Source organism: Callithrix jacchus, chromosome 17 (assembly GCF_049354715.1).
Source record: "Callithrix jacchus isolate 240 chromosome 17, calJac240_pri, whole genome shotgun sequence".
Taxonomy (NCBI): domain Eukaryota; kingdom Metazoa; phylum Chordata; class Mammalia; order Primates; family Cebidae; genus Callithrix; species Callithrix jacchus.
In genome coordinates this window covers 65,621,828-65,644,979 of record NC_133518.1, presented here as the reverse complement: position 1 = coordinate 65,644,979, position 23,152 = coordinate 65,621,828, and the positions used below count along the sequence as shown (strand labels likewise).

General features: G+C 39.1%; 1 protein-coding gene across 23 annotated transcripts in view; it reads left to right on the top strand.

The window, feature by feature from the left end:
• NEK10 (NIMA related kinase 10) overlaps positions 1-23,152 on the top strand; it is a 260,598-nt gene that overhangs the window by 5,416 nt on the left and 232,030 nt on the right. For 18 of the 23 annotated variants that reach the window (XM_078354426.1, XM_078354423.1, XM_054247045.2 and 15 more), the window contains exons 2-5: positions 12,378-12,488; positions 12,776-12,836; positions 19,451-19,581; positions 21,296-21,394. Coding sequence is in view for 20 of the 23 variants with exons in the window: in XM_078354423.1 (XP_078210549.1) it covers positions 12,415-12,488; positions 12,776-12,836; positions 19,451-19,581; positions 21,296-21,394 (365 nt within the window). In the remaining 3 variants the exon portion in view is untranslated. Of the gene's footprint in view, positions 1-6,524; positions 6,609-8,141; positions 8,266-12,377; positions 12,489-12,775; positions 12,837-19,450; positions 19,582-21,295; positions 21,395-23,152 lie in introns of those variants that run through there. The other 5 variants (XM_078354428.1, XM_035278159.3, XM_035278156.3 and 2 more) reach the window with 3 other exon arrangements.

Genomic DNA, 23,152 nt, shown 5'->3' with positions numbered 1-23,152 from the left:
TGTTGACCATTCTAAAGGGGTGTCACTATTTTATTTAGTTCCAACTACCACCTTATCACAGGCGTGTTGTTATGTCTAATTTTCAGTCAATGAGAAAATTAACAATCAGAGAAGTCCCGTGACATTTGTGAGGTCACTCAGTGGGCAAGTGGAAACCAAGTCTACTCTACCCCCATTATTCTTTTTGACCATATTCCAGTGGTGTAACCAGAAGAATTCACATTCCCAGACTTGTCAACTTGTATCAATGGAAATAGCTGCTTTCATATAATCTACATGTGTATGCTACATGTGACACAATGTGAATACTCACCTTTCCTTTAGGAAACCTTATTGTCTTGTTCATGTATTCTTGAGGTAGACCATCTTTAACATCTATGTAATATTTTATATTGTTTTCTTGGTGGCTTTCTTGTATTTATAGAGAGATTTTGTCACATCAACATGCTGCGATCACTGGATACTGGTCAGCTGGGCAAATTTATTTGCGGTTTTTTCTCATTGTCTTTACTCTCCATATTTACATAATGACACTCCAGTTATATCTGGGATTTGTTCACTGATTAATTCATTCAGCAATTATTTATTGAATCCCTCTTTTGTTGTAAACTACAAAGTATATGTTAGATACTGGGAATGAGCCAGAAACCTGTGCTCCATATGCTTGGCTAGTTTAGCCAATTCAGGTAATAATTCAATAAATACATATTTCTCCCTCTCCCCAACTACAACAAAAAATCTATCTCCAGGTTTTTTGTTGTAGTTGGGGAGAGGGAGAAATTGGAAGATCATTAGGAAGTGATAATGGTAGTTCAGGTGAGCACTGATGTAAGCTTGGACTAGGGCACTGGCAGTGAGCGTAGACAGAAGTGGACAGATAAATATCATATTTAGTAGAAAAATAGGACTTAGTTAACCAAATGTCAGATATGGGGATGAGGAAGAGGAAGGTGTCATTTTTCTGAGGTCCATGCCAAAGGGCTGTCTTTTATTTCAGTCTGTTTAAGGCAGGGTGAATGAATGTCTATTTGAGACTGTTTTATATTTGAGACAGGATGAATGAATTGAAAGTAATGGCAAAAATCACAAGGACTTTTGCTCCAACCTAATATGTTTGCATTCTCCTTGCCTAATATAATTACCTCTGGTCTTCCTGCTACTTAATGCAGTTTGTTTGAATTCCACGAATGCTCTAACATTACCTTAGGTGAATTCCTCTTTATTTAAAAGAGTTGGCCAAAAAGTAATGGAATGTGATGACACACTGAATGATCTGCACATAGACGTTTTACATTTCCAAGGAGAATAGCATTGCTTCCAAATTCCTTAGCCATTAGGAGTTCCATAAGCTGGCTTGCAGACTGAAGGCTGCCACTTGCTCCTTTTCCCAGCACTCACCTTCCAGATTCTTCAGCTCCAGCTCAACTCATCTACTCACTGTCTCCTCAAGCCACTCTCAGGATCTTGCCTGCATCCCTGTGTTTACTGCCCTGGCCTGTTGTTCACCCACTCTGCCCATCCTTCTGGAAACTTCTTCAAGTCCACACTTAACAAAGCCTGTCTATGATCTTCCCTCTGATTTCATTCAGTTTATAGTCTCATTTGGACATTATTTTTTTTTCTGATTTTTGACATTTCTATTATTACTATTTTTTTTGAGATGGAGTCTTGCTCTGTCACCCAGGCTAGAGTGCAGTGGTGTGATCTTGGCTCCCTGCAACCTCCACCTTCCAGGTTCAAGCAATTCTCCTGCTTTAGCCTCCTGAGTAGCTGGGATTATGGGCGCCTGCCACCACACGCAGCTAATTTGTGTATTTTTTTATAGAGACAGGGTTTTACCATCTTGGCCACACTGGTTCTCGAACTCCTGACCTAGTGATCCATCCGCCGTGGCCTCCCAAAGTGTTGGGATTACAGGCATGAGCCACCGCGCCTGGCCAGTTTCTAGTGTTCCATTGTATTTGCCTGAACCATTAAAAAAAGTCTTCTTTTACAAAGAAACATTATCAGCAGTTTCATATGCTTTACCCTACATATTTATGATTTCCCACTCACACTGGATTGTAAAGAGATTCTTTTTTTGTAGTGCCCAGTAGGGTCCGGTGCACAATCAGAGCACAGTAAATAATAAAATGCACTTGAAATGTTGCTAGATGAAATTCAGTTTTATAGCTCAGAAAGTACTTCTAGGTTTTGCAGTGCCACCAAACATACAAACCTCAATTTGTTTATTCCATCTTCTCTTCCCTTGTGAAAGTTCTAGGGATTTAGTTTGAATCTGTACTTACTTTACTATTACAATGATGGTTAATTTAACTATTTTCTTGGAAGACATTATGGACTGTCTTATTCAGTGTTGTATCCTTAGTACTTGGCATATACTAGAGACTCAATAAATATTTCTTGGAGTAATGAATACATGTCATTTTCACCTTTCTCTTTTTTACAAAATCGGGAAATAGAATAGACTCTTATTATATTTGGGGACAATGGAAATGGACAAATTTAGTGTGCTACTTTAGTTGTTTTGTTGACTGGTGAATATAAATTCTTCCTTTACATCATCGGGACCATTTTTCCTCTTTTCAATATCACTACTTCATTTGTGAGTCCCAGGTTCCTTCGTTCTAACACAGGCACATTGTAAACCATATCATGAGTATAATTGGATGCTGTAGCGGCTACACAAGGCACAGACATAGCATACCACAGATATCATTATGCACTGACAATTGAGGGAGCTGATAGAATCTACAGTTATATCTGCAGATATTTCTCTTTACAATAAAAGATATGAGTTTGAATGGGAATAAATAAAAAAATAGGGAGTTTATAGTGGTGTCTGTTGTCACATATTCTAGTTAATTTTGGAGCAGCACTCAGATCAACTTGGGTTAGTATTAGCCAGAGGAAAATGAAAGTCAACACTTTAAGGAGTGTCTATCATCATAGCTGGTGGTCAGTAAGTGTTTGGAGGATTGAGTGGGGGAGGGTAAGCATATTATTTGAATTCTTGGTTCTTTTTATCCCCAAGTGCTTATTTATATATAAAATAGAAAATTGCTTAAAGTAGACTATTTGCACAAGGAAGGTGGCAAGCGTACTGACTCAGAAGCAAGGCCATAATAATAAAACTTGTCCTTAGCTGGCGACACACTCCCGTCCTTGGAGATTCTGTATCAACTGTGTCTTTGTTTACCACCCTATGATGATGAACATACACCACCTACGTATTTCACATGAGTGAACCAGGATGAATGAATGGATGTTTGCAAGCACCCCAGGGTCCAGGAGGTGAAGTTATGCAAACATCAGTTGTTATTATATCACCCTCTGCCTTGGCTAAGGGCCAATGTCAACAAGTTCTCTTTTTCCCATCTACCTTAGGGTTTTCCATTAAGATTTAGATCCTGAAGGGGAACTGGGCTTTGTTCTCCTTCTATTCCTAAAGATGCTATGTGGCCTTGGACACATTTTTCCTCTCTGGGTCTTAATTTCCTCCTCTGGTAGAAGGGAGCTGAATCATGGTCTGCAACTGACCTGTAGGTTTGGTTTATCTTGTGCAAGTGTCTAGTCTTGTTTCGCTTCATTTTTATTGTGCTTCTGAATCCCTCTTGGGAGAGTGCGCCTTCTCAGGTGTGACCAAGGCTCTACCACTGTCTCCACCTATCCTCATCCGTTTACATCCTGTTCCTGAGTCTGGAGGGTGTTAGACGCCCTGATACTGCATGTTCTCTGAGGTTTATTCTTGTCATAGCTGTCTCTTTCCTGTTAACTCCACATATAGCTCTCATTGAAGAACAATAACAATGTTATATAAGGGGTAGTATCGAGACAACAGTTTAGAGAACCAGATGTCTTTTTTAAACTGTAACGGGTATTAGCAAGTTATGGTTCTAACAGGATTTCCTCAACTTTTTGCTCACTTTACTTTGAAAATGTGTGTGTGTGTGTGTGTGTGTGTGTGTCTGTGTCTGTGTGTATTTTCCAGCAATTTGACTAATTTAACTTGACATTTTCTGTGCAGAATTTATAGTTTTCTAAAGCATACATAATTTGAAAAGTCCAAGTACTATATATTTGTGAGATTTAGTGCAAATATTCTTTGCAAAATAAAATAGTTTCTTTATTCTCAAAGCACTTTAACTATATAAACTGCTGAAGTGATGAATACATTTTAAGTGTGTATTTTGAAATAATTATGGACTTAACATAAAAACTGCAAAAACAGCACAGAATTCCCGTATACCCTTCACTGAGCTTCCCTCAATGTTGACTTTTGCCATCACCATGGTGCAGTTATCAAAACTGAGAACTAACATTTAACCAGTGCGTTTTACCACGTTTGTCTTATCTCTGGCTGCTCTATGTGAATTTTTATCTTATTTTAACTACTTTTCTCAAAGAACCATTATTAGAGGATTCTTAAGAAAAATATTTACAGTAAAAGAATTAGAGAAATGGTTTTCCATTTTGCACTTCTAGTTAGTTATGGGGCTGAAAATTCTCTAAATTATTTTACTATGTCTCTTTGAAAACAGAACTGTAACTTGTCATCTAAAATGAAAGGTTAATCATTATTCATCAAAAGGAATAGAGACGACTTCTTGTCAGTACAGGAAGTTCTCACTTCCTTTTGCGGTAGGGTTCATTGAAGTTTTAGTGCTTTTTTCAAAATCATAAACCTGACATAGCCAAAGTGGTAATTAACTTTAGTCTGATATATTTTCACTGTTAATACTATTTTTCATTGATTGATTGATTGATAGACTTTTTTTTTGAGACAGAGTCTCACTCTGTTGCCCAGGCTGCACTGTTGGATTGCAGTGGCATGATCTTGGCTCACTGAAACCTCTGCCTCCTGGTTTCAAGTGATTCTCTTGCCTCAGCCTCTTGAGTAGCTGGGACTACAGGCGTGCACCACCATACGTGGCTAAGTTTTGTATTTTTAATAGAGACAGGGTTTCCATATTGGCCAGGCTGGTTTCGAACTCCTGACCTTGGGTGATCTGCCTGTCTTGACCTCCCAGAGTGCTAGGTTTACAGGCATGAGCCACCACTCCCCGGCCTGTTATTACTTTATAAGTACTATTTTTAACCATTAGTAAATGTTGAAAATAAAATAGAATAATTACAAAGATGCAACCTAAGTGATTAGTAGGGGAAAAAAAAGATATTTGTGGATTTGTGGGAGATTTACCATAATGATTCAAATGACTCTGTTTTATATTTAGTAAAGATAAGGCCACCTGGAGATCTGTTGAGCAGCTAAGGCAACCATGGAGTAAAAAAGGGTTTCTTGGTAGAGATCTGAAAACCATATCACAAATACTCCTCATGTTGTTTAGTTAGTGGTTAATATTGCACAATTTAGATTAATTACAGTCAGGTAATTTTGCTATGGCATGTGTTTCTTTCTTTCTTTCTTTCTTTCTTTCTTTCTTTCTTTCTTTCTTTCTTTCTTTCTTTCTTTCTTTCTTTCTTTTTTTTTAAATGGAGTTTCGCTCTTGTTATCCAAGCTGGAGTGCAATGGCGTGATCTCGGCTCACTGCAACCTCTGCCTCCTTGGTTCAGGCAATTCTCCTGCCTCAGCCTCCTGAGTTGCTGGGATTACAGGCATACGCCACCATGCCAAGCTAATATTTTTTTGTATTTTTAATAGAGACGGGGTTTCACCATGTTGACCAGGATGGTCTCAATCTCTTGACCTTGTGATCCACCCGCCTTGGCCTCCCAAAGTGCTGGGATTACAGGCGTGAGCCCCCGTGCCCAGCCCTCTTTCTTTGTCATATGTGTTTACCCAACAATTACCAAGACATTGCAAGCAAATGAGGTGCATGTCTCTGGGAACTTCTTTAGCATTAACCCAAATTTCAAATAATAGAGGATAATAATTACTTTGGAGAGTGTCTTTTAAAAAATGGATTTAAAAAAATTCAACAATGAATCATAACGGTGATTATTGAATATGTCTGTACTTGTCTAGGGCTGTAAGCACCAAACCTATTGGCTAGTCCCTGAGGTTTGGAAAGATCTCTTCTCTCCCATTTGAGATGGTATTCAGGACCCATGACTGAGGTATCCAAAAAAAGCAAAGGCACTGAAAGTTTGTTTTTAAAGTAGCATGCCTTTGGTCTTCTTATGTAATCTTTCACTCCTGTGACTATTTATCATATAAAAAAATAACAAACTAAATTTCCACTCTCTCATTAGAATTGAAAAAAACTCATGTAGGTACAAGTGTTTGTGTAGCAAATTCTCTAACACTATTTTACAGATGAGATGAGGCCAAATGTTTTTGTAAAAAGCAAGAAGATTACTGGGTATATATCCAAAAGACTATAAATCGTTCTACTATAAGGACACATGTACACGAATGTTCATTGCAGCACTGTTTACAATAGCAAAGACCTGGAATCAACCCAAATGCCCATTGATAATAGACTGGATTGGAAAAATGTGGCACATATACACCATGGAATATTATGCAGCAATCAGAAATGATGAGTTCGTGTCGTTTGTAGGGACATGGATGAATCTGGAGAACATCATCCTCAGCAAACTGACACAAGAACAGAAAATGAAACACCGCATATTCTCACTCATAGGTGGGTGATGAAAAATGAGAACACATGGACACAGAAAGGGGAGTACTAAACAGTGGGGTCTATTGGGGGGAAAAGGGGAGGGCCAGTGGGAGGGGGAGGTGGGGAGGGATAGCCTGGGGAGAAATGCCAAATGTGGGTGAAGGGGAGAAGAAAAGCAAAGCACACTGCCATGTGTGTACCTACGCAACTGTCTTGCATGCTCTGCTCATGTACCCCAAAACCTATAATCCAATAAAAAATTAAAAAACAAAACAAAAAAAAAAATAAAATAATGATAAATAGTATAATACTATTTTCACAATAAAAATTATATTTCTAATTTCTGAGATACCAAAAGAAGCAACATTTTTAAAAAAAAAAAAAAAAAAAAAGCAAGAAGAGTCTTTGGCCTCATCTCACTGGTAAAATAAATGTTAGACAATCAGTGGTTTTCTATTTTTATTTTTAGCAATAGAATCCTTTTCTCTAATGAAGCTGTACTCGGAACCCCAGAGAAATAAGGTTGCTTTGGTTTAAGTGGAGAGTCCACTTGAGCTTGAACTACTTGGCCAAGGTTCTCCCTTCCCAGGCTCACTCTCACCCTCTCCTGGTTGTCATGGAATTGTCCATTTCTGGGTTAGTCCCCTCAGACTGTACTTACGGCTGTGTTTCTCAATTAGAGGTTCAACTAGGGTTGCTGTGAAAACAGTTTTGTTACTTAAAGAGATAGACTTTAATAATCCAGACCAGTGCTATTCAGGTGATAATCAGTCTGGTGTGTTACTGGTTCCTGAGCAGATAAAGACAGAAATTGAGAGTAAGAATTTAGAAAGATTTACAGCACTTGGGCATTGCCATGACATCTTGGGCACATCACCAGTGGCATTGCCTCATAGAACAGGATTTGAACCAAAAGTATCAGTCCATAAAAGATTGGAAATTAAAAAGAGTTCTTTATTACAGATAGTTTCAGAAGCACAGTGATGTAATATTTTCTTATATAGAATTCTAAATTTCCCCCAATGCCTGAATAAAAGATAATTTCTGAATGTGCTCAGGATTATTACAACATCACAAATACTCATCAATTGATTGTATTTATAAAAGAGGTTTATGAGCGATTTGTTGACCTTAAAGAGTAATGACACAGGTTTCTATTAAAATAATCCTTTTATCCATTCATCCATTTATTAGGCATTGCATTCAGTAAATATTTATTATTTGCCTACAGTTGACCATTCTCTGGTGAATAAGGGAAGCCCAACTCCTGGCCTTATGTGGTAATCAGGCAGTTGCAACATCAAACCTCCCAGTGCAAACCTGTATATTTGATATTGCAATTTCCTGATTACCACATAATCGTGATAAGAATAGGTGGGGAGTATAGTCTGCTCTGGGGGCATCAAGAAGGAGCACCAGACTTGGGATGTCAGAGGATTTTCTAAGCCTTAAAATAAGCAACTATTAAAAGCAGATAACTCACAAAATAAGTCACTCCTTACAGATTGTGATACATCTTTTTTGAGGGCTTATACCATGAGTCAGGGACATGTTTATGGATGAAACAGACACAGTCCCTGCCATGTGAGGCGTGTGAACTAGTTCAAGAAAATCAATACATGGACAAGAGGATTTCCGATGTTGATGAACTCCAAGAGGAAAAAAAATTGAGTGCTGGGTAAGTGTGAGTGTGTGGGGGTGAATATATCACAGAGATTAATCAGAAGAGCCCCCACTTAGGAGAGCACATCTGACCTGAAACTCAAAGGATATGGAGAAGCCAGCGTGAGGTTATGGGAAAAGGACAGTAAGCAGGCAGAAAGTGCCAAGGCTTTAAGGCAAGAATAGAGTTGGCATGTGCATGGGCACAAATGGTCTTAGTCTGTTTTGTGCTGCTATGATAGAATACTGCAGACTGGGTTATTTATTTATTTGTTTATTTTTAAGAGACAGGTGCTGTTGCTCAGGCTAGAATGAGTAAAACCATGAGGGCTCACTGCAGCCTCAACCTCTTAGGCGCAAGCAATCCTCATGCCTCAGCCTCTTGAAGCTGGCACTGTAGGTATATGCCACCATCCTTGGCTTATGTTTAATTTTTTTGTAGAGATGGAGTCTCTATCAGCCCAGGGTGGTTTCACACTCTTGACCTCAAGCGATACTTCCACTTCAGCCTCCCAAGGTCTTAGGAATACAGGTGTGAACAATCATGCCTGGCAGACTAGGTAATTTATAAAGAACGGTTCTGAAGGCTGGAAAATCCAAGATCAAGGTGCTAGTAGGCTTGGTGTCTGGTAAGTGCCCAGTCCCTGCTTCCAAGATGGCACCTTAAACACTGCATTCTCTGGAAGGACGTCACATGTTTTCTTACATGGCAGAAGAGCAAAGAGAGAGAACTCATTCCTGGAAGCCCTTTGTAAAATGCACTCAGCCCACTCATGAAGACAGACTTTCATGGCTCAGTTCTCTCTCAAAGGTCCTACCTCTTAGTACTGTTTGAGTGGCAATTAAATTTCAACATGAATATCGGAGAGGCCAGACATTCAAACCATAGCAGTTGGCACGTTCGTGGGTTCATGTTTCTCTCTAGAAAGCCAACATGGCTGAAGTGGAGGAAGCAAGAGGGGGAGAAGAGGACGCAAGCTCAGAGCAGTGCAAGTCATGGTTGGAAGCCAGGTCCAATAGGGGGCCACAGGAAGGTTGTAAGCCACAGAGGGGTATGATCTGATTTACATGTTAAAGCATTCTCTGGGGTCCTGAGGATGTAGAGGAGCCAGGGTGGAAGCAGAGAGACTGCTGAGAGGATTGTGGCAGTCATCCAGGGAGAGATGGTGGCTTGGAGTAGGGTGATAGCAGGGGGAGTGGAGAGAAGGAAAAGCTATCTTGGTTTGCTGGTGGCTTAAATATGGGAGGTAGAGGAAAGAGAGGAGCCAAGAATGTCCCTGAGAGAGCTTTTGTCTAGAGATCCAGTATGGTACCAGTTATCAAGATGAGAAGCACTAGGGACATTTGGTACTAGGGAGGTGGAGTCAAGAGTTCTGTTTAGGGTATGTTAAATTTGGAATGCTTATTAGATATCCATATGGTGACTTTGTGAATTTAGGAGATCAGAATGGGGTTAGGGCTGAACTTATAAATTTAGAATTGCTAGTGGTATGTAAAACCACAGGACTGCAAGAGATCCCTGGGAGAGGGGCCAGACAGAGAACGGAAAAGAGCCAAGGACTGAGCTGCTAGGACTCGAGATCATACCAACATCTGGAGAGGTCAAGCAAAGAAAGAGGGAAATAGTAGTTGGAAGCTAATGCAGTAGGCTTTGCTTAGATGGTATCCATAGTAAAGATCTTTTTTTTTCCATCTTTATTTATTACTTATTGCATTTTAGGTTTTGGGGTATGTGTGAAGAACATGCAAGATTGTTGCATAGTTACACACTTGGCAGTGTGATTTGCTGCCTTCCTCCCCATCACCTATTTCTGGCATTTCTCCCCATGCTATCTCTCCCCAACTCCCCACCCCCCGCTGTCCCTCTCCCTCCCCGCCCCCCGCCCTGACAGACCCCAGTGTGTGATGCTCCCCTCCCTGTGTCCATGTGTTCTCATGGTTCAACACCCGCCTATGATCTTTTACCTTCATTATCCGCAGCTCTTCCACATGGAGTTGGTGACTATAGTGCATATATGTGGGCACTCTGCCCAGAGCCTCTCCCATTCCTTGGGACTGTATGTCCTGGTATTGGCTTCAACAGCTAGATTTTGTATGCCTGTTTTAGGGGACTGCCTCTAAGTGACTTGAAGTCACTTTACCATGAGAGAGGAATGCCTGGGGAGTTATGACTGAAGGCTAAGGGAATATGAGAGCCAGGCTCTCACTTCTCTCAGTTTAGATAGCTCTGAGGACTAATCTACACTGCAGCATTCCTCTATGGACTGAGATTGAAGCCACCCTCCAGAGAGCCTTTCATTAGCACCCTTGCCTGACCTCTGTTGGGAATACTTTCTTAATATATTGTCTGCCTTTGGGCAACTTGACTTAAGATATGGCCTGCCCTTCCTACCCCTCTTACACCATCTCCCATTTTGTATTATAGTGTATATAGTGTCTTGAAAAAATAACCAAAATAATGTAATCATTTTTGTTGATTTAAAATGAGATTAGGTTAAATATTTTAAAGCATTCCCAACTCCTCAAAGGTTTTTTCAGGATATCTTCATTTGAGCAGCCATTAAATGGAAAGGATGTTGTGTCTTATCCTAAAAGCAATTGTCTGTTTCTGCGGATACTGGTGAATTTGTTTACTGTTTAATTAAGTGAAACATTTCCAAAGAGTTATCTATATTCAGTCTTCCAGCTCACAGAGTACATGCTGATCTCAAACTGATATACGATTAGATCTTGATTTCCTGTTCACACACTTGGTCAATACAATTATGTAAATTAAGCAAGAGAATAAGACAAAGTGTTTAGCAGGGTGTGATCGTGGCAAATGCCATCTTCTAGCAGAAGAAGCCTGTGAGCTTTTCCATCCGCTCTCCTGTGCTTGTCATTGTGGCTTTCAGTTTCTGCTTCTAAAACAGTCTGTAGCTTTAGTTTGAGCAGGAATTTAATGCCAACAGCAGGACAGTGTGGCTATGCAGAGTTTTTCTTCTGTCTTTGAGGGAAAAGCAAAGTCAGATTCTATTTATTTCGAATGGATTTCCATTGTTTTAGAACTTATGGGGCATTTTTGTATTTGCATATTGAAAACACTTGTGTCTTTTGCTTTTTAACAGTAATATAGAGATCCTCCATTCTTTTTACCTCCCCTTCTCTCCCCTCTCCTCCTCTTCCTTTCTTTGAGAGTAAAAACAGATGCTAAGTCTCTATCTGAACACCTCACGAATACATTTTAAAGTTCATGATTGGGTTTTTGTTTGTTTTTAGCTCGTGGTGGAAGCGCATACCTGTAATAACTTCCTTTACCTCTCAGCAGTTTTCAGTCTGAGAGCAGGCGTAGTAAACCTATAAAGCAGGTGTTATATCCTAGGTGTAATCCTAAAGTGTTCATATTGTACCTTTTCTGGTTGTGCTTCTGTGCTGAGTGACTTGGTCCCCGGCTCTTAATTTTAGCCCAGCTATTTGTCAAACATACGACAAATATATTGGGAAAATCATTTTTTTTAATCCTTAAACTGTCTTTGAGCATTTCACAAAATTAAATTTCACCGGATTCAGTGGAAGTGAAATGCCCATTGGAACATTCCTTTTGCCTCTAAGTGCTTTTGAAACACTTGGATTTTGACCATAGATTTCACAATACATTGAAGCATGCTATTATAAGACAATAATGCATACTTTTTCATGCCTGGACAACACATTGAAGTCAAACTGTGGCATTGAAACACAGTTGGAAAATTTTACATCCAGTCAAATTAAACCCACAGGACACAATTTTATATTTGTTCTGTAATTGAAAGTGTGGGTATCTTCAATTTTCTGTGTCTATTCTGAAAACTAAAACAATTACATTAGAAATTGACTAAGAAAAATAAACGCACACAAATTGTTCTTTTTCTATTGGTGAACCTATACTTACCTTTTGCGTGAGGGTAAAGCATACCCTAAATATTCCCAATGTCCTTTGAATGATAAAAAGTAAATAATATTCATATCAACACCTTTATTATTGTATTAGAACTAAATCTAGGTTTTCCATGTTTAAATAGACATTATGAGAGGATTTGTCTGTATTGACCGAGAATGTTTTGGCGTACAGAACCCAACCAAAGTTTTCCCTCTGGTTTACTTTGAAAGGAATGCAATGTTAATTCAGGGGCACTGATGTTTTACAATGCCTGATCAAGACGAAAAGGTGAAGACCACAGAAAAATCAACTGATAAAAAACAGCAAGAACTCACCACCAGGTAACTCCCTTCTGAGTGTTTGCTAATCATTAACTCAGCCAGTGGCTATTGAACAGATTGAATGGCTTTTTGAAAAATAGAGAAGACTCTTGACAACTACTATTCAGAGTTATACTGTTCAACTGAAACATTTGGTCATTTCTAGCACTCTAAAGAAAACGTTTAGTGTGTGTATACGTTTTGGTTTATAAAAGTAGGCCTCCAAGTGGCAATGCCATCAGTGGGTAACATGATCTTGTTCACCTGGAGCCTTCTGTGGGTTCACATTGTGTTATTCTCTCTCCTAGGGACTATTCAGATCTTAAAAGACTCCGGTGCCTTTTGAACGTCCAATCAAGCAAACAACAGGTAGTGGTTTCAAAGAATGTCCAAGTGGTAATATTAAAAAAATTGTGTGTTTCAAAAGCGCTCCATTTAACATCTCTATGAATGATATTTCTGCTTTTCTTTGTTCATTCACATCTTTACTCTTTCTTCATCTGGCTATTTCTCTGACACCTGGTTCAGGCTCTGCCAAGGCTTGGCATCCACATTCTTCTCCTCTCAGGCCAGGCCCTGCTTTAGCCTATGCATGTTGCCCTGTGTCCTACTTAGCAAACCCTTTTCTCTTCAGTCTGTAAACAAACTGCATACTCTTTTACTGAATGGCCGACATTTGACTTTCTGAGCTTTAGGGAAATTATTTTTTTCCAAAGCACTTTCCAACACATTTTTCTCCTTCTCCCCACTCACTCTTCCCAGTCCTGCTCCCTTGCTACAGTACCACTCTTGAGGCTTGTTGCACAATGTACCTCACCAAAAAGAGTGGCAAGGAGTGAGTTTTGGCTATTTTCATACTAGCATTTTAATGTTTATATTTTATTTTATTTGAGACAGAGTCTCACTCTGTCACCAGGCGCCAGGCTGGAGTGCAGTGGCACAATCTCGGCTCATTGCAATCTCTGTCTCCTGGGTTCAAGCAATTCTCCTGCCTCAGCCTCCCAAGTAGCTGGGACTACAGGCACGTGCCACCACGCCCAGATAATTTTTGTATTTTTTAGTAGAGATGGGGTTTCGCCACGGTGGTCAGGATGGTCTCGACCTCTTGACCTCATGATCCACTCACCTCTCCCTCCCAAAGTGCTGGGATTACAGGTGTGAGCCACCGCACCCCGCCACATTTTAATGTTTTTATTAAACAGAGAAAGAATGGTACTTCTGCTTGAATTTATCTCCAAACTTTTCACCTTGGTTTTGCATCTGTGAGACTTTGGAAAGCCATGACATTAGAGTCCAGAAACTTTGAGGGAGGCTTGGGGAACAACATAGCAATGCTAATAATAATGAAAATAGCAGACACTTATTTAGCACCTTAACTAGTAAATGGCAGGGATGAGATCCGAACCCTGGTAGTCTGTATCTAAAGTCTACATGGTTCTTGCTTAAGTGAATTTGTTTAAGAGCTCTTGTGTTTGGTCATCCAGCCCTGATGTTTTTTTTTTTATATCAACTACATTTACCAGCTAACTATGGCATTTTTACTTATCTGCTTATACTGGACAATGATTTGATGGTGTATAAAAGTCGAATAATGATACAGGAAACACTTTCTATGTGCCCTACACTTTACCTGCATTACCCTGCTCAATAATTGCAACTCCCACTTTTACAGATGAGGAAACAGGCACAAAGAAGTTAAGTGACTTTCCCAAGATCATACAGCCTCCTAATTGGTGAAGGCTAGTTCTGAACCCAGGCACCCCATCTTTGCGGTGTATGCTTTTAACTACTGAGATGCCTTTTAAACAACTTGTGAAATTAAATCTGTCCTTTCTTAAAGAGGCAAGCAAGATGGCTCAGCATGCAGTTTTGAATGTAGTGCCTATTCTTTTCCACTATACATCCTGTGGAGCAACCATCATATCAAAGACTTCTACTTTTTGCTTTTACCATTTCCATCTCCTAAATTTCTTATAAAATCTCACCCATTTCCAAGACCCAACTGTAATGATACTACCTTCATCTATCTTCCATTCTAGAGGTGAGCTCTGTCTTCCCAAGGGTCCTTCTTTTACTGCCGTAGCATTATTTTCTCCTGTGCTTTGGAAACTCTTGTTTACATGTCTTATTTCCTGACAAGATCACGTATTTCCTCATGCCAGCAACTTTGACATTTGCCTCTGGTTCACTACATTTGGTGAGTTCTTGGCCAGTTTTTGCTAAATTGAATTGTGACTTGAGAACTGGGTCACCACATGAGTATGTATAACTTCCTGGCCAGGGCAAAACCCCCCCAAAAACCAAAAACCAACCAAACAAACAAAAAACCCAGTGTGGTTTCTCTGGCTCTAATTTTCCAACTTTGAAGTTTATGCTAACTAGATCTGTGTCCCCTTTCGACACTGCTTGCTTGATAACACCTGGCAGGCATAATTAAAGTTGATTTAGTGATTTTTTTTACCCCTTTAACCAGTTTTCAAATTTGCCATCTATCATGTGGGACAACTTTACATGGCATACATGTTTTAAAATGTTTCACATGTACAAAAATGCATGTTTGTAATGTGTGAGTTATTCAGAAAGTGGATGGTGCTGAAAAAATTAAAATACTGTCAATTAAATGAAGATCCTGAGGTTTACAAAATTAATGCCTAATTGTGTTTATAAAAGTTTCATGCATTTGTAATTTTGAAATAAGAAATGTTACCCTATTCTCCTTTTGGTAAAATATTGTGGAGATATTTATAAGAGAAGGAAGATATTGGAGAAAATAACTCAAGTTATACTTATTTATACTTTGCCTGCTCCAGAAAGAGTGATTAGGAGCTTATAGAGAGAAAGTATGATGGGTTGTCACAAATTAAATTCGGGGCCCAAAATAAGAGAAAAACAAGGGTTGGGAGCAATGTAGAGTTGGGGTGAAGTGGAAATGCTCAACAAAATTTATACATGGGCAACATATTTGACTCCAAGATTTTCAGTACTCAATTTGAAAAGTGAAACCTGTGATTAAGGCCCACTCAGCTGCATTTGCTGCCCTAACAAGTTGTGGTCTGTTTTTTGCAAATAAACCAGGCTGGCCAAATATGGGTTACAGAGGAAATCTACCTTATAGGTAGGTGGGGAGAGCAGAGAACTGAATGCCCTTCCTCTGAATCTCTAATGAGCCAGGCTGCTTCCCCCATTGTTTCATTGTGTTCCAGTGTTCCACGTGTGTTCTTAGTCCTGACCTACACTCTGTGTAGCTCTCCATGTCTCTAGGACAGTCTCATAATATGACAGAACTGGAGACAGAGACACACAAAGGCAGAAAGGCCTCCTTCAAGATAAGCAGAGTTAGAATAATCATAATCTAGGAAAAACCATTAATTCAAGAAAGAGAACTGCCCCAGGATTGTTGAGGCAAAGTGAAACTACAAAGCTCATTGGAAATGTCACCAGAGGTATTCACAGATCTTGAAGCAACCTGCCTAGACCTGGAATTCAGATTCTTTTCTTCCGTCACATTTAGAGCCATAGGAAACTAAGGAATTTATTTGCAATTAAAAAAAAAAAAGGAAGGAAAACATTAATTTATTACGGGCTTATTAAGTGTCTTGAAATAAATGAGGTTTTGATAGATGCTGTAGAAAGAAAACATAAGGCGTGGTTGTGGTTCTTGCGTTTGAAGAGAGCAGAGGTAGGCACAGATAATTATGCTATGGGACAAGACACCATCCAGTGAGTATACAGGTTTTGAGGAATAGGAGGCCAATTTTAGCTTGAATGACAAGGAAAGAGGTGGTTTTTAAAAAATAGTCTGGTTTTCCATCAGTGGAATTGATGGAAAGGGCATTGTAGGTGAAGTGAGTAAAATAATCAAATATCTGAAGGAAGGAAAATGACAAGCATTTTAACAAAATGGTTGACTAGACAATTCTATTCAATAAATAAAGCTGGAAGTCACTGTGAAATGTCTGAAGGCCTACCTATGAATTTTGGACCTGACTCCATAAGCAACAGAGAATGTTAAAGTTTGTAAGCAGAAGTGACACGACATCCTTGACATCTGCTCCATGGCCTGCCCTATCTCTCCTTTACTTCCCACCACAACAAACCCCTGTTGGCTAATTTTGCCTCATGTTCGTCATGCTTGTTTACTGACTGCAACCCCGTCCCACGACCCATGGGACTGTAAACTCCTTGAAGGCAGAGGCCATGACTGTTCTGCTTAATATATATGTATTTATATATATATGTATACAGTGTCTCACGCAATGTCTCATATGTGAGATGTCTGCAACAAACACACTGAATTAATGAATGCACTTATTTGGAGGTGGTTTATCGATGAGTTAGTTTGGCAAAGAGACTGGGAACAAAGTGACCATTCATTCCACAGTTTCACATTTGAATACCTATGATATGCCCAGCTCTGTGAGAGGGGCTAAGAACACAAAGATTGTGAGATGTGGTGCTGCCCTCAGGGTGGCTAAATTCAAGGAAAAAATATGGTGTGTAAGTGTTGTGTAAACTTACATTATACTAGACTGAGATACGTTTTGAAAGAGAGGTCAGCATGGTGTTGCCACCAGGGAAGGAGTGAACAGCTCTATCCAGGAACGCTTGGGCACGTGCTTACCAGGAGGTTATTTAAGTCACACCGTGACTCAGGATCAGGAGTAGCAGACCGCAGATGCCCAGGTGTGGAGAGATCCTACACACGGAAGACAGATAAATTGGGAACCCAAGAGAAAAGGCTGTAGGTTTTGAAATGGATTCCTAATGTACGTTTCTTTCATATGAAGTGCTACGTGCTTCAAGGTGCCTACTATTCAGTTTCTGGTCTTTGCAACTATTGATGCCAAATCCATCTTATCCACCCGCTTTCCAGAGGTGATTTCCGATACTGGCTGCCTGCTCTGCCTGCAAAGCGGACGAACGGCTGCAGGCTGTGGCAGCTTTCCACTCCTCCCTTGGAATCACCTGGGCTTGCTTTCTCTGTGCTGGCCTATTTGTCTCTTGCACACTTTTCTGGGAGTTGTGCTAATGGCAAGGGAGTTTGGAATCTCTTGGGCCTGGAAAACCTGCTTCTTTTTGCCGTGTATCATAATATTTTGGGTATAACATGGGAAAATTTGCTTGTGCTGTTACCTCATGATAGATATCATTTGGGTTAACAGTTCATATTCAGAAATCACCTAATTTGTAATGACAAATTTTATTCATTTAGCAAAATTCATCTGCATAATGGGAATACGAGGATTAAAAGAGTATGTACAAAACAATTAGAACTCTGCTTGGCACATGGCCAGTGTTTTATAAATAGTAATCCATACAATTTTCATAATAACTCTTGAGTTATATACTATTATTATTTCCATTTTAATGATACAGAAGCCGATGCACAGAGAGACTGAGTAAATTTTCTAAGGTTGTGCAGCTAGTTAATTGTAGATTTAAATGCATAAAATCTGGCAAGGGAATTTGTTCTCTTAACCACTAAGCATTGCTGGCTCAGCTTATTGTCTTTTGGTTGTTGTAGATTGGCTGACTGAACTGAGATAGGATGGAAGATTTATTGTTAATATTTTGAAAATTTGACTGTGGCTGGTGTATGATAAAAAAGGATTTTAGGTTTTTTTGGTTAACTCTTAAACAATGTCTTTATTATCAGCCATTTTTCTGTAAGCTGACTACCTTATAAGAAGTGAGGCATAGTCTTCTTTAATAAGGAAATCATGTCTTTATACTGATTTACATTAAATACTTCAATGAAATAAGACAAGTGCAACATATTATAACTGTTTGGTAATATGTAGAACAGAATGATTTACTGAAAAATGATTTTCTTGTTATACTCTGCTAACCTCATCTTAATAATTTAGCTAACTAAGGCCGGGCACGGTGGCTCAAGCCTGTAATCCCAGCACTTTGGAAGGCTGAGGCGGGTGGATCACGAGGTCAAGAGATCGAGACCATCCTGGTCAATATGGTGAAACCCCGTCTCTACTAAAAATACAAAAAAAATTAGCTGGGCATGGTGGTGCGTGCCTATAATCCCAGCTACTCCGGAGGCTGAGGCAGGAGAATTGCCTGAACCCAGGAGGTGGAGGCTGCGGTGAGCCAAGATCGCGCCATTGCACTCCAGCCTGGGTAACAAGAGTGAAACTCCATCTCAAAAAAAAAAAAAAAAAAAAAAATTAGCTAATTATAGAACATCCTTCATTTGCACTTTGGAATATTTGTCTATCCCATGCTCAACTTTATTGTGGTATCAGAAACGAATCTCAGGGTTATCCCAATTATAGACAAATATTGGTAAGTGATAATCTGACAATTTATTATTGCAAGTGGAAGCATAGTCAAATTGTTGTAGTTAATGTTTTTCTTATGGTGAATTTGATTATTTTAACGTCTTTTACAAATATGAGTTATCAGGATTTCAGACTGGTTAGAAGTGATAGAATCTTCTTGATTGTTATATCGCTAACACCTGGTAAATATTGACGAGTGAATGAATGCATGATGACTCATTCTCAATTTGAGCACTCTGCTCTATATTAGGGTATTCTACCAGACCCTCTCTAGTCAGCTTGCACATTTGAATCACATGAGAAACTTTAAGACCTCCTGATGCCCAGGTGTCACCCCAGACCTATATCTGTTTTAGGTGTTGGGGTAATAGCATTGAACAAAAACAGGCAAGTTCCTGTTTGTGTTGAGGTGACATTGTAATGAAGGGAGGCTAAAAGTGCATAAATAACTGTCAGATATGACAAGTGGTGTTACAAGCTATGAAGAAAAATAATACAGTGTAAGATAAATGTTCAAGTCAAAGATACTTGATTTGAATCTTGGAAAACCCTTACACTTGACAGGGTTGTAATCTTAATTATTAGCCTAGAAAAATACTCATTCTCATCGTCCTCCCCTATTTTGTTACATTCTTTATCTAGTGCTGAATTGTTATCCTCATGTACTCTATGCTTCTATTTCTGTAGCTTCCAGCCATTAACTTCGATAGTGCCCAAAATAGCATGACGAAGTCTGAGCCCACCATCAGGGCGAGTGGACACAGAGCTCGAGGTCTGTGGCACGAGTCCACAGAAGCTGTTGAACTTGAAAATTTTAGGTAAGAAATCCAGCATCCCCCTCATCTTCAGCTACTTATTCTACTTAGCTCTCAGTTTTATTGAAGTTTATCCTAGGAGCTAAAATTTAAAACCGGCTTCAATATTTACCATAGAGATTCTTAATTTAATATTGTTAGTTAGTGCTTAAACCATTCCCAGAAATAATATGTAAATAGCAGGCTTAATGGGTACAGGTGGAAATGACCTGGGAGATTTAGAACACTGTGCTGACATGCATTTGGCATTTGCTCAATGAGGAAGTGGTTCCAGATTATTGACCTGGTAAGTCTGATCCCAGTCTTTGTCTGTCTAGATCTTGCCAGTAATGAGACGGCATAAAAGGAGCCGTTGCTGTGACAAGATGTGGTGGTTAAAGTATGTGGTTGTCAAAACAACTGAGGTTTTCAGTTGAAGGGGTTGCAGCACACCTCTAACATTGAGAGTGCAGGTAATGTTCATCTCTGCTGCCACGTAGACCTCTGCAAAGCTGCACATTCTTGTGGGTCACTCCTCTTTCCGGAGCTGGTTCTCTCGGTTTTACAATGTGCTTGGGTCATTTGGCACTAAATGCCATGTAAATAATGAGTGGCGTGAAATATCAATGTGAACATTCTAGAAGGATCATTGTTTATTTGGCCTAGATTTGGTTTTTGTTTCCCTGTCATCTAATGACAATGAATTTAATAGTACAGGAAAGTTACATGACATTTCATGGGTTCATATTTTAAAAATATTTTTTTAGTGAGAAGCACTTAAAAAATTGTCCTGTAGTAAGTACCAGTGCCCATGTATTAAAGGAACTATTACAGCCCTTGGGTGACTAGGATGGGGACATGCTGTCTAATGGCATCTGAAAGACTGTGAAGACAGAACATTACACATGGCAACATAAGGTTACACACCTTTCATTTGAGGTTGTATGTTCATGGAATTCCAGTTTATTTGTCCTAGATCTTAACATTAGTTTTATTCAACTATGTGCAAAAATATCATATCACGTATTCGGTAGCAATGTGACCCTTTTGTTCATTATCTCTTATCCTTTTCCAGTTTTAAAAGGGAATGTTAAGGAGGTATTTTTAACCTCTTTGGTGGGCGGTAATATCAGCAAAAAGAAACTGAAGCTGGAATATCTCAGAATTTTGTTAAATGCACACACAAAAACCATATAAACAATCAGCAATGACAGTCAACATGGTGAAGGAGTATAAACTATGTTTAATAAACTCCCCTTATCTAGAAGGAATTATATATGATGACCACTGGTGTTGACAGCTAGATCAGCCAGTGGGCTGGAGCGTAACTGGAAAAGTGGAGAGGGAATTCTTCTCTTCCTGTTACACAGCTATCTAAATAATGTGCCCCAATCATTATTTTTTTCCATTTACCTCTTTCTTCCCTCCAACCAACTTTAGCTGTTAAGTGTTTTTAGGGAATAATTTAATGAGTATGGTAAAAGGAAATGCATATGCTTGACAGTAGTTTATTTTCAACTTTATAATTTAATTTGTAGTTCCCATTTTAACAGCTGACAGCTGCTTTTAGCAACATGTCAAACGTAAGGCTCCTTCAATATTTGCCTGAATCCTCATTAGTATAGTGGTTAGTAATAATAAAAAAATTACCTGAATATAGATGATCTTTGTCTGCATTGGCAACTTTGAGACAGCATGATCTCTATTACGAAATCCTTTTCTGTTTGTTTTGTCTCAGTATAAACTACAAGAATGAGAGAAATTTCAGCAAACATCCCCAGCATAAACTATTTCAGGAGATCTTTACCGCCTTGGTGAAAAATAGACTCATATGCAGGTAAGGTTTTTCCTGGAAAACAGACTTTTACTCAAGAGTGGCATATGCTGTCTATCGTGTCTCTAGAACATGACTGAAACATCTTACAGGATTGAACATGTCATTGAAGGAAAGGAGGAGGCAAATGAATAGGCATTACAGATGATCTTAAAAGCACTGATTAGGTACTGAATTTAGCTGAATTTCATGACAGATAAGGAAAAATGGGAAACACTCACGTTACCATGTTTTCTTTATTTTCTGAGTTTGGATACTTGAAGAGTTTATTGTGTGGGACCTTATGAAAGAGACATGGGGCAACACGGTGGACAACATTCTCATGGTGCACTTTTGCAGTGATTTGTGACTGATTAAACGGACTATGCTAACTTTGACCTTGAGGAAAGAAAGGATGAGTGTGTAACATCCAGCCACACCCTCCTAAAGATGTTTCTTCTCAAGACCAAATCGAACGTTCCTTCCTTTGCCTTTTTAACACAGGTGCAGTGTTGGGACTGTAGAGGAAGGATTAATTGACAAGTCCTTTAGATTCTCTCTCACAAATATGAGAGGTTTTCAGTGAGCCATCGACTGGTGCTGGATTGCAGTCAGGACTGAATTTTCTGTCCATTCTGAGCTGCTTTGTGGAAGAGCTGGGTATGTTGCTGCCAGATGTTAAGGAGGCTCCCAACATTCTGTCATGATAGGGCCCCATCTTTTGCTCTGCTCAGGAGGCCCACACTCTTTTCCCACATGCATCAGCTGAAAAAAATGCCTATAAAGAACTTTAAATCTTTCCCACTTTGTGACGTGATTGAGATATGTGAATTCCACCCCAGTGAAAATGGGAAAACATTATTTCTTTGTGATATAAAAATAGGAGTATTAATAATTTAATGCCTTGATCAAAATAAAACTCTGACTTGGCTGAGTGTAATAGCTGATTTTAAGTTGAACAGCATTCTGATGGGTCTCCATGATGACTCAGCTCCTCAATACCTGCTTAAGTGATGGCCTCATGTCTCCATCTTTTGGATGGGGTCATTTAGTATTATATATTTAAGCATTGGACTTAAATGACTGTCCAATACATAAGTTTCATTTAAAACAATACAGAATTGAGACTGTATCTATCATGGCTTTGTACTTAATTTAAGCAGAGGATTGTTAGATTGGCTCAGATGATACAAGAAGCCTAAAATCTTTACCAAGGTTATGTAATTGGGTCACTGTTCTGTTTTTGATTACATACTCAAAGATTGTCCAAAGATTAATGAACACTGCAAAGAACCTGAAATTATATATCTATTTCCACTATTTTCTGCTTAGTGTGAATGGAGTAGAACAATGCTAATAGCAGTATCATTATGTATGAAATGGTTTGGGAAATAAAGTTCTTCATTATTATTTTTTAAGCCAACTCACATGGACTCTTCAAGGGGATGCCCAGTAGACTATTTGTTGGGTCAATATTTGGGGGAAGACACTAGATGCAGAAATTGGTAGGGAAAATAACTGAGCACTGGTTGGCATCAACTAGTTGAAAAAGATTGCTAACAATTCTAAAGATCTAGAGATCTCTTTTCGGCCTTTAAAAATTCTTAGTGATTAAAGGAGCATCTTAGGTTGGATGAAGTTACTGGCTTGTAACATGAGCAGTCCCTGGAAGTTTTCAAACTAGGAAGAGATTATTGTAGATCTCTTTGCTTTCATAGTACAAGATAGAATTTAGGAATGTTGAACGTCAAGGGCATCCTTTTATGTCATCCTGTGGCTGCT